The sequence below is a fragment of the Saccostrea echinata genome, unplaced genomic scaffold, assembly GCF_033153115.1.
Source record: "Saccostrea echinata isolate AGI-Se365-2 ecotype Australia unplaced genomic scaffold, CSIRO_AGI_Sech_v1 ptg000017l, whole genome shotgun sequence".
Classification (NCBI taxonomy): Eukaryota; Metazoa; Mollusca; class Bivalvia; order Ostreida; family Ostreidae; genus Saccostrea; species Saccostrea echinata.
The window spans coordinates 7512719-7525212 of NW_026889766.1; the positions used below are offsets into that span (position 1 = coordinate 7512719).

A 12494-nucleotide genomic window follows, 5' to 3' on the forward strand; every position below is an offset into this window, starting at 1 on the left:
TTTTAGAAACGAAAATTTAACTGCATATAGCTTTATGTATCTGCAGGCTTTCTAAACAATAGTACAGAAATATACCAATCATTTCATTGAAATGTGGTATCATATAGTATAAAAAGTGACTCCAATCAAGTCGCGAACCCCTTTTTCACTTCTACAGATCCGAAGCTAATTTAGTGTTTCGGCAGTGATTACAGGCAAAGCAAAAAACTGAAGTGGTGTGGTTAGCAGCAATTGCAGAAATCTAATATCTTTCTCGGGCTTGTGTCTCTTTTAATGTTTTGAAACCTTTATATAGAACCTTTATGCACTTTAATGACGCATAAATATAAAGGGAAATGAGATTGATTGATAGATTGATTGTATGTTGTTTTACGTCCCATTCGAGAATTTTTCACTGACATAGAAACGTTACCGTATACAGGTGAAGGGCTTCAAATTTAAACTTTTAAAGAAAGGATTGAATTAGTGACCTTATGCGAGATCCAGTGGGTATGTGGTCAAGGAAAAGTGTGCCTAAGTAAAGGGACAAACATTCTATATTCCATGAGAGATGATGATATTCATGATCACCGGGGGGAAGGGGGGGGGTATCATAGACAGAGTACATCAGTGATATACATGTATTTATAAAAAATGGATGACATTAATGCAAAAGTAGGGAGGGGAAAAAATTGAAAGTTAATGGAAACATGGATAAGGAGTTAGAAATGAAGACAGTGAAGGTCGTGTTCATTTTGAGATTCAAATGAATTGGTTATAACAGGAAACTCATATTCACACAATATCCACAAGGAAACATGTATGTCACCTGATGAAATATCAAGAAATCAGATCGACCATTTTTTAATGAAACTGAAAATCTAGAACCTCTTTGAAAGATATGAAAGTATAATAATTTTGTTTATTAATTCATTCTTCACTTTTTCTATTGTTTCCAACATTATTTTACATCGATTTTTGATATCAGTTTAACAGTATGTTTTTACATGCCTTGACACTAAACGTTAACTATAACCTTGCAACAAAATTCCCAATTATATGTGAGAAAACCAAACGATTTTATCATTATCTTATGAAAGACATTAGGCATTTGTATATGCTTGTAGAGCATTACAATTTTAATATTATCCATTATTATTCTGACACAAACCGTGATGCCAAAAAAGCATAATGCATAAGTTATGAATAAAATCGGTAAAAATCAATTCTATTTGGTGTCAACATGTAAAATTAAAGTAAAAGTTGTACCAAAATTTTATTAGTACAAATGATAATTCTAAAGCATCATAGGTATTAAAAATATGGTAAGAATACAAAATGGTCGTTAGAGTGGTGAAATCCTTATGTATATTCAGCATGTATTTTTGGTTATCCGGATTTCTGAATGTATACAAATTTTTACTTATGTAGAATCGCACATTTATTTCTTTTTCCATCAGTTGAGCTTACCATGAAGCCATGAATTTTGGGATGTTGCAGGGGCATTTTATTATGTCCCAAAATATCGATTCGTTAGATTAAAATCCGAATGCTTTTGTCTGATATAGGATGAATGGAAATGTTAATTAAACAATGAGATGCTTTCTTCGATTGTAAGTACGGAAATTAATGCTTGCAGCCGTTACAGTTGCAACCGTTAATCCCGTATTAGCAATCAAAGACAAACATTTTATTGTTATATATTTATTTAAACAATAAAATGCTTTTTTGGTCAATTGTTAGCACGGGAATTAATGTGGCAGCTGTTGAAGAAAAAATACATAACCCGCTTACGCGGGTTACGTTTTTTTTTTTTTTCTGCAATAGAAGCGAATTTAATTCCCGTACTAACAACCAAAGAAAGACATTTTATTGTGTATATTTATATCTGTATAAATAAACATTTAAAGTAGGATTAAACAGATTAATTATTGTATCATTGATGTACGCCATAGTGCGTTTCATTGATGGAACAGCCACTGATCAAGAAATCTGAACAAGTGATATGCCTAGTGTTGTTCATGAACTGATAAACGGCAATGGTTTTCTTTAGAATTAAAGGAGAAAAAATTCAGTGGATGTAAATATATCTGTATAAATAACCATATAATATTAGATTCAAGTACGTTAAGTATTTTATTATTGATATGTACGTCTTTGTATGTTTCATTGATGGAAAAGCACATTGAATAAGTTTTCACACAGGTGGCCTGAAGCGGTATTTACTGATTATAAATGGCCGTGGTTTTCATATGAAATAAAGGATAAAAGTGTATGTAAATATTATTTGATACCCTTTAAATCTTATTCGACTTTATTGAAGTGACAAGTAGCATTGATCAATTCAGACACCAACCGGCGAAAGAGGTTCGTCCGTAGTCGCTGCTTCCTATCACTCCAGCAATATTACCAAACGTACGAACATAAACATGGTCTCCCGCTTTTGCTTCTACAACAACAAGACCAGTGCCATAATCCCATGAATCATCGCCATCTCCAAAGATGGAACCAAGAACTTCTCCACTGAGAACAATTTGTGAACTAGCAAAACCATTGCTGAGAGATGAAACAGTCCATGAGAAAACATAAACGCCAGATCTTGGAACTGTGAATATCCCATCGTCTTTATGATAACCTTGTCCTCTATTGATCTTGACTGTGTCAAATATCATTGTATGATATTGAGGAAGATTAGCCGGAGTGTTTTTAGATAAATAGCTATAGAAACTATTTTTTCTGTTGATGGTTCTAAGGTAGGAGGCACAATGGATGTCCGATTATCCATCCTGGAAATGAATCTAAAACAATACATGCATGCCAATGATCGACTCTTCGAGGAGAATCAGCGTTTGAAGAAATGTGTGGAGAAGAACGCCATACAAATTTCTAGGCTACAGAAGAAAGCAGAGGAAAATGAAAAGGCAAAAGACCATTTTCGAGGAAAACCACAAGCTTAAGAAACATATTGAAGATATCAAGAGACAAAATAGTGATTTATCGCTCAAAGTAAAAACACTAGAGAGTGTCACGAGGTTTGAAAAGAGGAATAAAAACAATTCACCTTATGTTAATTTTTGTAAGGGCCACTGTGGAAGTGAAAGTGCTCAAAATAAAATGATTAAAGAAAACGGCCTAACAATTAGTATGAAAAACGTCAGTCAGCATTTGACTCAATGATAAATTGTATTTGCTGACAAGGTCATTGTAACGACAATAGAACTTACGAAATGATGACTTTAAACGAGACAGCTGATATTCTTGTTTCATCAACTTATTTGTCAATAATTTACCTCGTTTTAGAAATTGTACATACGTAGAGCATGCTCTTGCGTATCGAATCAACTGAGAGATATATACCCCGTATGCAGGTAATGAAGGTATATTGCTGCATAAGTAAGGGAAGTTGACGATTGAAAAGTTAAAGTCATCACGTTTATCATAAAGCTTGGTTGTTAGATTTCCATTAACGTCTTTTTCAAGTAAAATATCCAAATATGAAACAGATGTGTCAGACTCTGTGGTATCTTTTATCTCAAGTTCACCAGGATATATCTTATCGGCATAAGCATGGAAATAGCCATTGTTAATTGACAATCGATATATCTAAATGTCGAGTTGAAGGTCACAGCAAGTGTTTTCTCCTTTTCACGTACAAGATTTTGGACAAATTCTGCTTCATATGAATACAAAAAAAGGTCTGCTAATAACGGGGCGCAATTGGTACCCATGGGAATTCCAATAGATTTTTGGAAGACCTGGTCTCCAAAAACCACATAGATATTGTCAATCAGAAACTCAAGCATCTTTTTAATGTCAACTTCAGAGTACTTGTGTGTACAATCAGAATGTTTTTTAACAAAATAATTTTGCAAATGACCAATGACAAGGTAAGTATATTTACGAGTTCCATTTTTATTGAAAAAGCAGCTGTCAATGATATAAAAAAGCCTGGACTTTAATTTATCGTGGGGAATGGTTGTGTATAAAGTTGAAAAGTCGTAAGTTTTTAAGCTGTTGATTTTGGTAAAATCTTGTGATTTCAAATTTTCCAAAAGTTCCTTGGAATTTTTAAGTATCCACATCTGATTTACAACACTTCTCCAATATATTGTTGCACAGTATTCTTGAAGTTTCTCCTTCACCACTGTTAATATCTTAGTGAGGGGTAAGGATAGAGGCTTGGTTGAACATTTACTGGAACCCGCTATGTATCTTTGTTTGTAAGGATTTTTATGAAGTTTCGGAATCCAATATAAATATGGCAATTCGAATTCATTTTGATTGTTTGGAAAATTAAAAATATTCAAAACTGACATATGATTTTGAAGAATTTCTTCCTTAGAAAGGGAACTATAAGTATAAGTTGGATTACCACTTGTAGAATTAAATCCAAGTTCCTCTAAAATACATTTAATATAATGAGTCTTACAAACAAAGACAATGTTGTTACCTGCTTTGTCAGTAGGGACCAGTACGTACTGATCATGTAATCTATCTAATTCTTTTTTCACTTCTGGATTATTGAATACAGAAGGATAGATGGTTTTCATATTGCCTCTCAATCTTTTAATGCGCGATTTTAACATACATCTGATACATTTAATCCATTCTGACAAAGTGTCAAGGTCTTCTTTTTCATGTCTGGCCCATCGCCATGGAAATGTACTATATATATCAAGGAAAGGTAAACTAAGAGAACACATTTAATGTTAAAGCGGTACAAAACTCCCATGAAATAGGTTTTAACTCATATCTTATAAAACAGACCAGAAAAAAGAATAAAATCATCATAATGGCATTAATCAATCATATTTGTAATAAAAATTATCAAGTATGGCATGTACCCAGACAGCATGACTAAGAGGAGTCTACGTTGACGCACAGTTGTTGACTGTCGGTATTGCTATCAGCTATCATAGAAATTGAAATAATAATTGCTAAGAATTTCTAAAGATTTTTTTTAATATGATCGAAGCCTCATTTTAAAAACTTTGAATAAATTCTGATGTTTTTGTATAAATGCAATAGCAACAAAACAAATTCGTGAATATTTGTGTTTGAACTTTTCTGGAGCTGTACAATTATAGTCAAGACGTAATTTATGTACTATATATACAATTGTGTTGTCTCTCTATTATATAAACATGCAGAGAGCAAATATCTTCATACCTTTATGAATTTTCTCAAAGGTCATGTGTCATTAAGTTACCTAATCACAAGTATCTACATAAAAGAACATACTCTTCTCATGCTTTTCACGTTCAAAAAATGTACAAAATATGCAAGTAAACACAAAATAATAATCGTTTTATTTGAAATGCAACGTAAAGAAGTATTCATTCCAGTGGCGATTTTAAAATATATAGAGAATAGAGAACTACGTGTCTCAATCTTTATCCTTATTTTTCCTGTAGGCCTTTACAGTTTTATCCTCCTCATAAACTCTGAATTGTATTCAGTATATACATATAAAAATAGAGAGAGAGAGAGAGAGAGAGAGAAGTGTCTCCATCCATTAATTTCCGAACTGAAATTCCTCCAACTTTTTATCAACAAACATCGGACGTGTTTCTTGTGTCTTTTCAACATCAAATATCGGTTCTCACAAATACAAAATTACCAGACAACAATCTGCTCAATATAATGTTTTCAAAAGGTTTTGAAACTGGCTTAAATATTAGTTGAGTATATGACTGTGATAAATTAGGAAAGAATATGGCATGAAGGAGTACCATTCTGGAAATATGACATCATCAATTTGATTCATTTCTCTATTTTAAACAGAAAATGCCTCAAAATGACTCATTTCAAGGGTTATTTTCCTTAAGAAAATAGTGTCCACAGCCGTCGCCCACTTTAATTTTTGACTATGTTGTATAAAATTCTTTGAAAAATCACATATCTCAAAATCTTTGTGGGCGATGGCTGTGGACAATATTATCTGAAAGAAAATTCCATTGAAAATTGGTGTCTTCTGCAACTTTTTAAGAAAATACGGGGAAATAGCACAAGTTTATGACGTCACAATTAGCATTTAGAAGGTTATGAGAGAAAAAATGATTTGTATGATCTTTCTGCATGGAATTTCAGTGATTCAGAAAGCATGAGTTTTAATTTTTCACATTACTTTTATTTTTAAGAAAAACACAGGACAAGAATTGTATTGAAACCGTACCTTGTTCTTTACGTACCATCAAACATGTAAACATATTAACCCCTTTTTAATTTCGCGGATACCCTTGTGTTGAACGAAAGGCGATCTGGTCAAAATCATAACAGGGGCAAAATTCACTGTAAAATGTATACGGCATTACAGATTCCTTACTGCATTCTTAGTTTCCGTCCTATATTAATTATTTCTTTCATATCAAAAAGAAAACTTTGATGGTTTACATCAAACTGTTTACTGTCACTTTCAGATAACACTGCATTTTATGCTTCACTTTCGCGTGATATGATTGGTTCTCCCTTTATCTTCAACAACGAAATCCTAGATATGGATGATGCTTACTCAACGTCTACAGGGAACTTTGTGGTGCCTCGTTCTGGTCTTTACGTTTTTATGACATCGGGACTTATCTTTGGAGGTAGAGAATTCAATTGCAAGTTTACCTTCAGTAACGGTAATTCTCAGCCAGTAGTTTATGTAGACTCGAGTACCGGAAAGTACGACAGCAGTAGTTACATGACATTTGCCTGGATGAACACTGGCGAATCTGTGTAAATAACTGCTAACAGGATGTCAGCCACGTCCATGTTTGCAGGTTGGCTGCTGATCGATGACAGAAACGGTAACTTTGTTTTTTTTAAATTTTTTTTATTGTTATTATTTTTTATAAATGTATTTAATAGGAATCTTTCTCGGGTATTTTGAAATAAATAAATTTAAAGTATCTTACAAGGGTAATTAAATTCACGAATATTGACAATGGAAGGATATATTCAAAACGTAATTTTATAGTCCGTATTTCTCCTTTCCTGACCTGATAAGTTAAAAATTAATTTTAAGTAACTTAAAAATTTCCTAAATTTTATACCGTTTAAAACGTGATTTTGGATCTTTTCTAAAGGGGTGTATTTTAATTTTATCCTCGCTTTTTCCTTTGGATATACTGATATACTTTCATATACAGCAAACGCTTTTGAGATCGCAGAACTGTATTTTAAGAGCCATTCTCTGTAATGACTTGAATTTTTATATAAGAGCTGTGGCACTCATAGTCTCAGAATTTCTCCAAACTCTCTATGATAAAAGTCTTTGATACCGTAAACTCAAATCAGGCAAAAATTGGTTGTCACGTGTCATGGTTACCATAGCAACGTATCCTAAAGTTGGAAAAATGGCATTTTTCAACATGTTCAGAGTCCCACAGTTAACGTTTGCGGCAAAGCAAACAAGTGGCAATGACTGTTTCTGAAAGTTGAAGGCCTGGTGTCTTAAGTGCATGATAAACATGTTTGGTAAATCAATTATAGCATATGTTACTATGGAAACAATGTATTCAAAAGTAATAATTTTGTTCATTTAATTTTATAAAGTCATACACTTAAGAATAAAAACAATTTTAGGTTGAAATGCAAGCAGATAATAGACAAGAGATCCTTGTAACATATACCAAGGACAAAATATGATATTTCTTATAGGTTGGCAATGGTTGCCATGGTTTTAATACCACGAAGGGATTTTAAATTTACTATCTTAGTGTTTTAATCTTATCCTATCTTTTTAAAAAGCATATTTCTATATAACTGATGATCAATTGTTAAAGACGTTGGTGTGACCCTAATTTTCACATTTCAAAAAATTCAATTTCAATTCTTTAAATAGTGCGTTGCTATGGAAACAAGGCGAAAAAACATGCATAAAAATCTGAAAAATACTCTGTTTCCTTGGATACGTACCCTTTTATGTAGATTCCCAAAACTTTAATTATTGATATATGTCAACAACTAACCTGACTTTCAATTTTGGCTACCACCCAATCTCTAACTGGATGCAAAAAGCAGGCACATAGGGTCTAATATTGACATAAAATTAACATAATTGAACATTTTCTCTTCTTGGTAACCATAGCAACAGTGTTGTATTTTTCAACAACCTTTATCTATATATGATATTCAACTTTTGTTCTACGAGATAGGTCCTATTCAAGGTGATTCAAATAATATGTTTCTTGATTAAAAGGTTAGTAAATTCCTAAAACAGCAAAAAAATATCATTTAAACAACTAGTGCATTGTTTCCATGGTTACACTGCAAAGTAACAATTAATCTCAATTTTTCTTATGTTATCGGTGTTGCAAGGTCCTAAGGATGTATATGTGCCAGTCATGAACTTTATTGTTTTTCCTCAAGATAGTAGCATTAACCCAATCATAGCAACATATTTTGCTTGGTGACACTGTGTTACCATGGCAACCATAAAAGTTATTTTTAGAATAATATTGCCAATACCTAATTACATAATGTCAAATATTTTTCATTGTTTTTCTTAGGTTGTTGATTGAGTTTGATCATGTAACATCTATCATTTGAGCGTTTTTCAGCATTTTTCAGCATCTAAAATGTATTCCAAATGTACCCATGGTTACCACTAACTTAGAGATACATTCTAAATAGTTTCTTTATAGCATAAGTGGCAACAAGGTGTCTTGTTTTTGGGAGAATGGTTTGTTTGCTTTTCTTAGTCTTTATTAAGGCTTAATAAAGATTTAAAGTAGCTGAAAATCTCTATTTTTTCAAATTTTCCGGCTGTTACCATGGCAACCAAGACACATAGCAACGAAATTTTATTTGATATATGTTTCTGGTGTCAAGTTGTAATAATTGGCAAAGTTTCATCAAAATCGGTGACCATGCGTGGCGAAGAAGTTTAAGTGGTTACAGAGAATCGCTATTAATTAATATCACTTATTCTTTTAGGGAGTTTTAAAATTATTTAGTATTTGAGATTGAACTTATCAAGACGTCAAGGAAACTCAATTTGTCTACTTTCCTTCATCGAATTTTAGCAAACCTTCATCTGTACCTTTTTGTGAAAAGTTGGGTTTTTTTTCTAAACAACCCATATAATTAAGAAAAGAAATTGTTCAACTGTATTCCCAGACTGCTGAAAAACCTATCACTATTATACCCAGATGTTAAAGATTTTGTCTGATTTTGAAGAAAAAATAGAAATGTAGATTCCAAAATTCATGCCAGTTAGTCACCAATTTTTGTCCAATTTGGGATTCTTAATTTTCTTTTAATTATCAAAAGACAAGCGGAACGAGAGTTCATTGATTGATTGATTGTATGTTGTTTAACGTCCCATTCGAGAATTTTTCACTCATATAGAGACGTCATCATATACCGGTGAAGGGCTTCAAATTTTGATCTTTACTCGGCACTCAGGGCCATTGAGCAGTGAGAGATCTTTATCGTGCCTACGCCTGCCGTGACACGGGGCCTCGGCTTTTAAGGTCTCATCCGAAGGACCCGCAACTTTTACTTCCAATTGCCGAGCGCATGGCGAAGGAACAGTTGCTACCCATTTTTTATCGACTTAGGTCAGTCGCGGCCGAGATTCGAACTCACGACCTTCCGATCACGGAACGAGAGTTGAAGAAAACAAGTAACTAAAGAGCACATTTTTTCCTCTTTTTTTTTTTACTTTGCATAAACCTAATTTCTCCAAAGCTTATGTACATTTTCTTAATTGGTTTTAAGATCAAAGCAATCAATAATATGCTTGCAGGAGTTTTGTTTACAGAAAGCGGCGATGGGATAAAATATATATTTTCTATCAATTACAGTTATGGAATTCAGGCATTCTTACAAGAACAATTAAAATATAGATTGTATGCACTGATAGTAATTATGTGAACCATGAATTTTTGGACTACTTTGCGGTTTTTCATTTGCAATTTATTTCTTTTATTTGACTCAAGTCCTTAAAATTTTCAAATTTGTTATGTTTGTTTTATTTTACTTTCAGAGTTTCTGTTAAAGCGACTGAAAACAGAATGAAACTTATAGAGAATCCGTTTCTCTCATTTGACATAAGATTCCTTATTATCAACTCAGTGATTTAATTCTATAAAATGAATACATAGCAATAAATATTACAAATTTAAAAGATGATTATGATTATTAGCACCATCATCATCACCATCGTCGTTGTTGTTGTTAACATTTTGAAGTCATATTTTCTAAGAACTGTAGAAAAAGAATTTTTAAAAAAATTATTCTTAAAAAGAATTTCCTATTTTCTTCAGACTCAATGCTAAATGTTGTTAAACACCATTAATTTTTTTCTTTTTTTTCTTAACAGTGTCAAAATCAACTTTTCCAGCTTTTCTCGCTCATATAAATGGTGCCTCGTCCAGTACCCCAGTTGTTTATAATACAGCTCACAGTGGCTATCACCATGGTTACTCGACAAGCATGGGAGTATTCACTGCCGATCGTGATGGATTGTATTTGTTTTTGTATAATACAGAAGGTCAAAACAAAGTTGTGCGCACTGCGCTGAGAGTAAACGGAGTGGAAATACTCGAAACGAGGACGGACGGACGTCGTTCTGATTATGACGATACTTCTGCTGTCACTGTTCTTCAGCTATCTTCAAACGATCGTGTCTCTATAGGAATTAAATCTGGGACAGTTGATGACGGACAATCGCTATTTTTTGGCATACTTCTTTTTGAAATCTGATCTTGATGTTTTGATTCAAATTTACATTTTCTTTTAAGATGAAAACATAATATCATGAAGCTTTGGTCTTTCCATATTTGTAATTGTAATTATGGTTACAATCTTTCTTGAGGAATCTTTCTGATTCAAATTTTTTCGTGACACTCCTGACCTGAAAAATAACAGACATACACTATAACATTAAAATAGAGACCAATATTATTTAACATTAAAATAAAGACCAATATAATAAAGACCAATAAAATAAGAGGTCAATCCCAGCAGGCATTGCAACGTTGATTCAATGTTGAATCAACGTTGCACTTCAACGTTGAATCAACGTTGAATTTTGGTTGCATATGAAAGTTGAGGCAACGTTGAGATATCAACGTTGTTTCAACGTCAATTTTCAACGTTGAATAGACGCTGAAATTGGGCTGAACTTGAGTTGATTTTTAGTTGAATTTTGGTTGCAAATGGAAGTTGAGGCAACGTTGAAACTTCAAGGTTGTTTCAAGGTCAAATATCAACATTGAAAAAAGGTTGAACATTGGTTGAAATTAGGTTGAATTTTGGTTGAAATTTTTTGGTTGTACAAATGTTGATATTTGGTTGAAATCACGTTGAATTCATACTGAGTTTTGCTTTATGAACAAATACATTTCACATTCTAATAAAAAAAATTTATTCAAATTGCGAAATATGTAAGTTGTAATTCAGTATTAAGATTCTGAGTGAATTTGTTTTAAACTGTATTTCAAAATCAAACATAAATCCAGGATCCTATCACCGAATCTCAAAAATCACTGCATGTTTAACAAAATTTATCTTCCTAAAGGGGTCACAGTACTCATATCCAGGTTCATCATATCACGCATTCGTCTAAAACTAAAATCCACAAAGTTGCGGATCCATTGATTTTAAATCACGCGCATAGTTACATGTACGTCCAACAAAATGACTCATCGGTCGGAAAGAAATGAACAGCTAGGAAGCTCCATCCTCTAATGCAAAGCCTATTAACAAAAGAGATAATTATGTGAAAGTCATTTATTTGATAACTTGTTATTTCAAATGATAAAAATATACATGAAAATTTAAAAAAAAAAAGACAAAAGTACATGTTCTTATACTTGGAATTAATGAAAAGAATTATATTTGTCCTCGTGTTAAAATTCATAACAGTATGATTATAAATAATTATTACTGAAGAAAAATGTAAAAAAAAAAAAAAAAAAAAAAAAAAAAAAAAAAAAACAACAACAACATGGAGGTGTACATACAAAATGTTGCATTTCTTTGTAATTTTCATGGGCGAAGGATCTGATACAATCATGGCATCAATTACGTCTCGAAATCCAGTGGTTGATGGAACCGTACGGTCAACTGCAATTGAATTGTATATTATATTTTAATTTCATGTGCAAATGAATATCAACAAAACACATAAATACACGAACTAAGGATGTGCATTTCAGGCAGATAAATCTATAAACAATATTTTATTAAGTATAATCTTAATAAGATTGGACAGCAGGTACTGCCTATATAAGTCCTCTCCATAATACAAGGTCAAAGTCATATATGTACAAGTAAATATTAGTTATATAACATTGAAAAAGTGAATATATACATGTGTATATTCAAAAGAAATTTATAAAAGTAAGACAAAATAAATAGTAAAAAGTTAATTATAAGTGAGCTGATGATACAATATATGTTTGCAGTTTAACATATATGACTAATAAAAATAATACAGGTATAAATGTGAAAGTTAATAAGAACACATAAATAGATGTTGGTTCTGTGCTTTGACAATTAAAAAAAAGAAGACAAACAAT

The 12494-nt window shown here is 32.2% G+C and overlaps 1 protein-coding gene across 2 annotated transcripts in view; it reads left to right on the forward strand.

The window, feature by feature from the left end:
* Window positions 1-10725, forward strand: part of LOC133189171 (uncharacterized) — a 96654-nt gene extending 85929 nt beyond the window's left edge. Inside the window, exon 4 of one of the 2 annotated variants that reach the window (XM_061324581.1) lies at window positions 10292-10725. In XM_061324581.1, the coding sequence (XP_061180565.1) occupies window positions 10292-10674 (383 nt within the window). In that variant the 3' untranslated portion in view covers window positions 10675-10725. The remainder of the gene's footprint in view (window positions 1-10291) is intronic. The other variant, XM_061324580.1, reaches the window with a different exon arrangement.
* Window positions 10726-12494: the final 1769 nt, after the last annotated feature.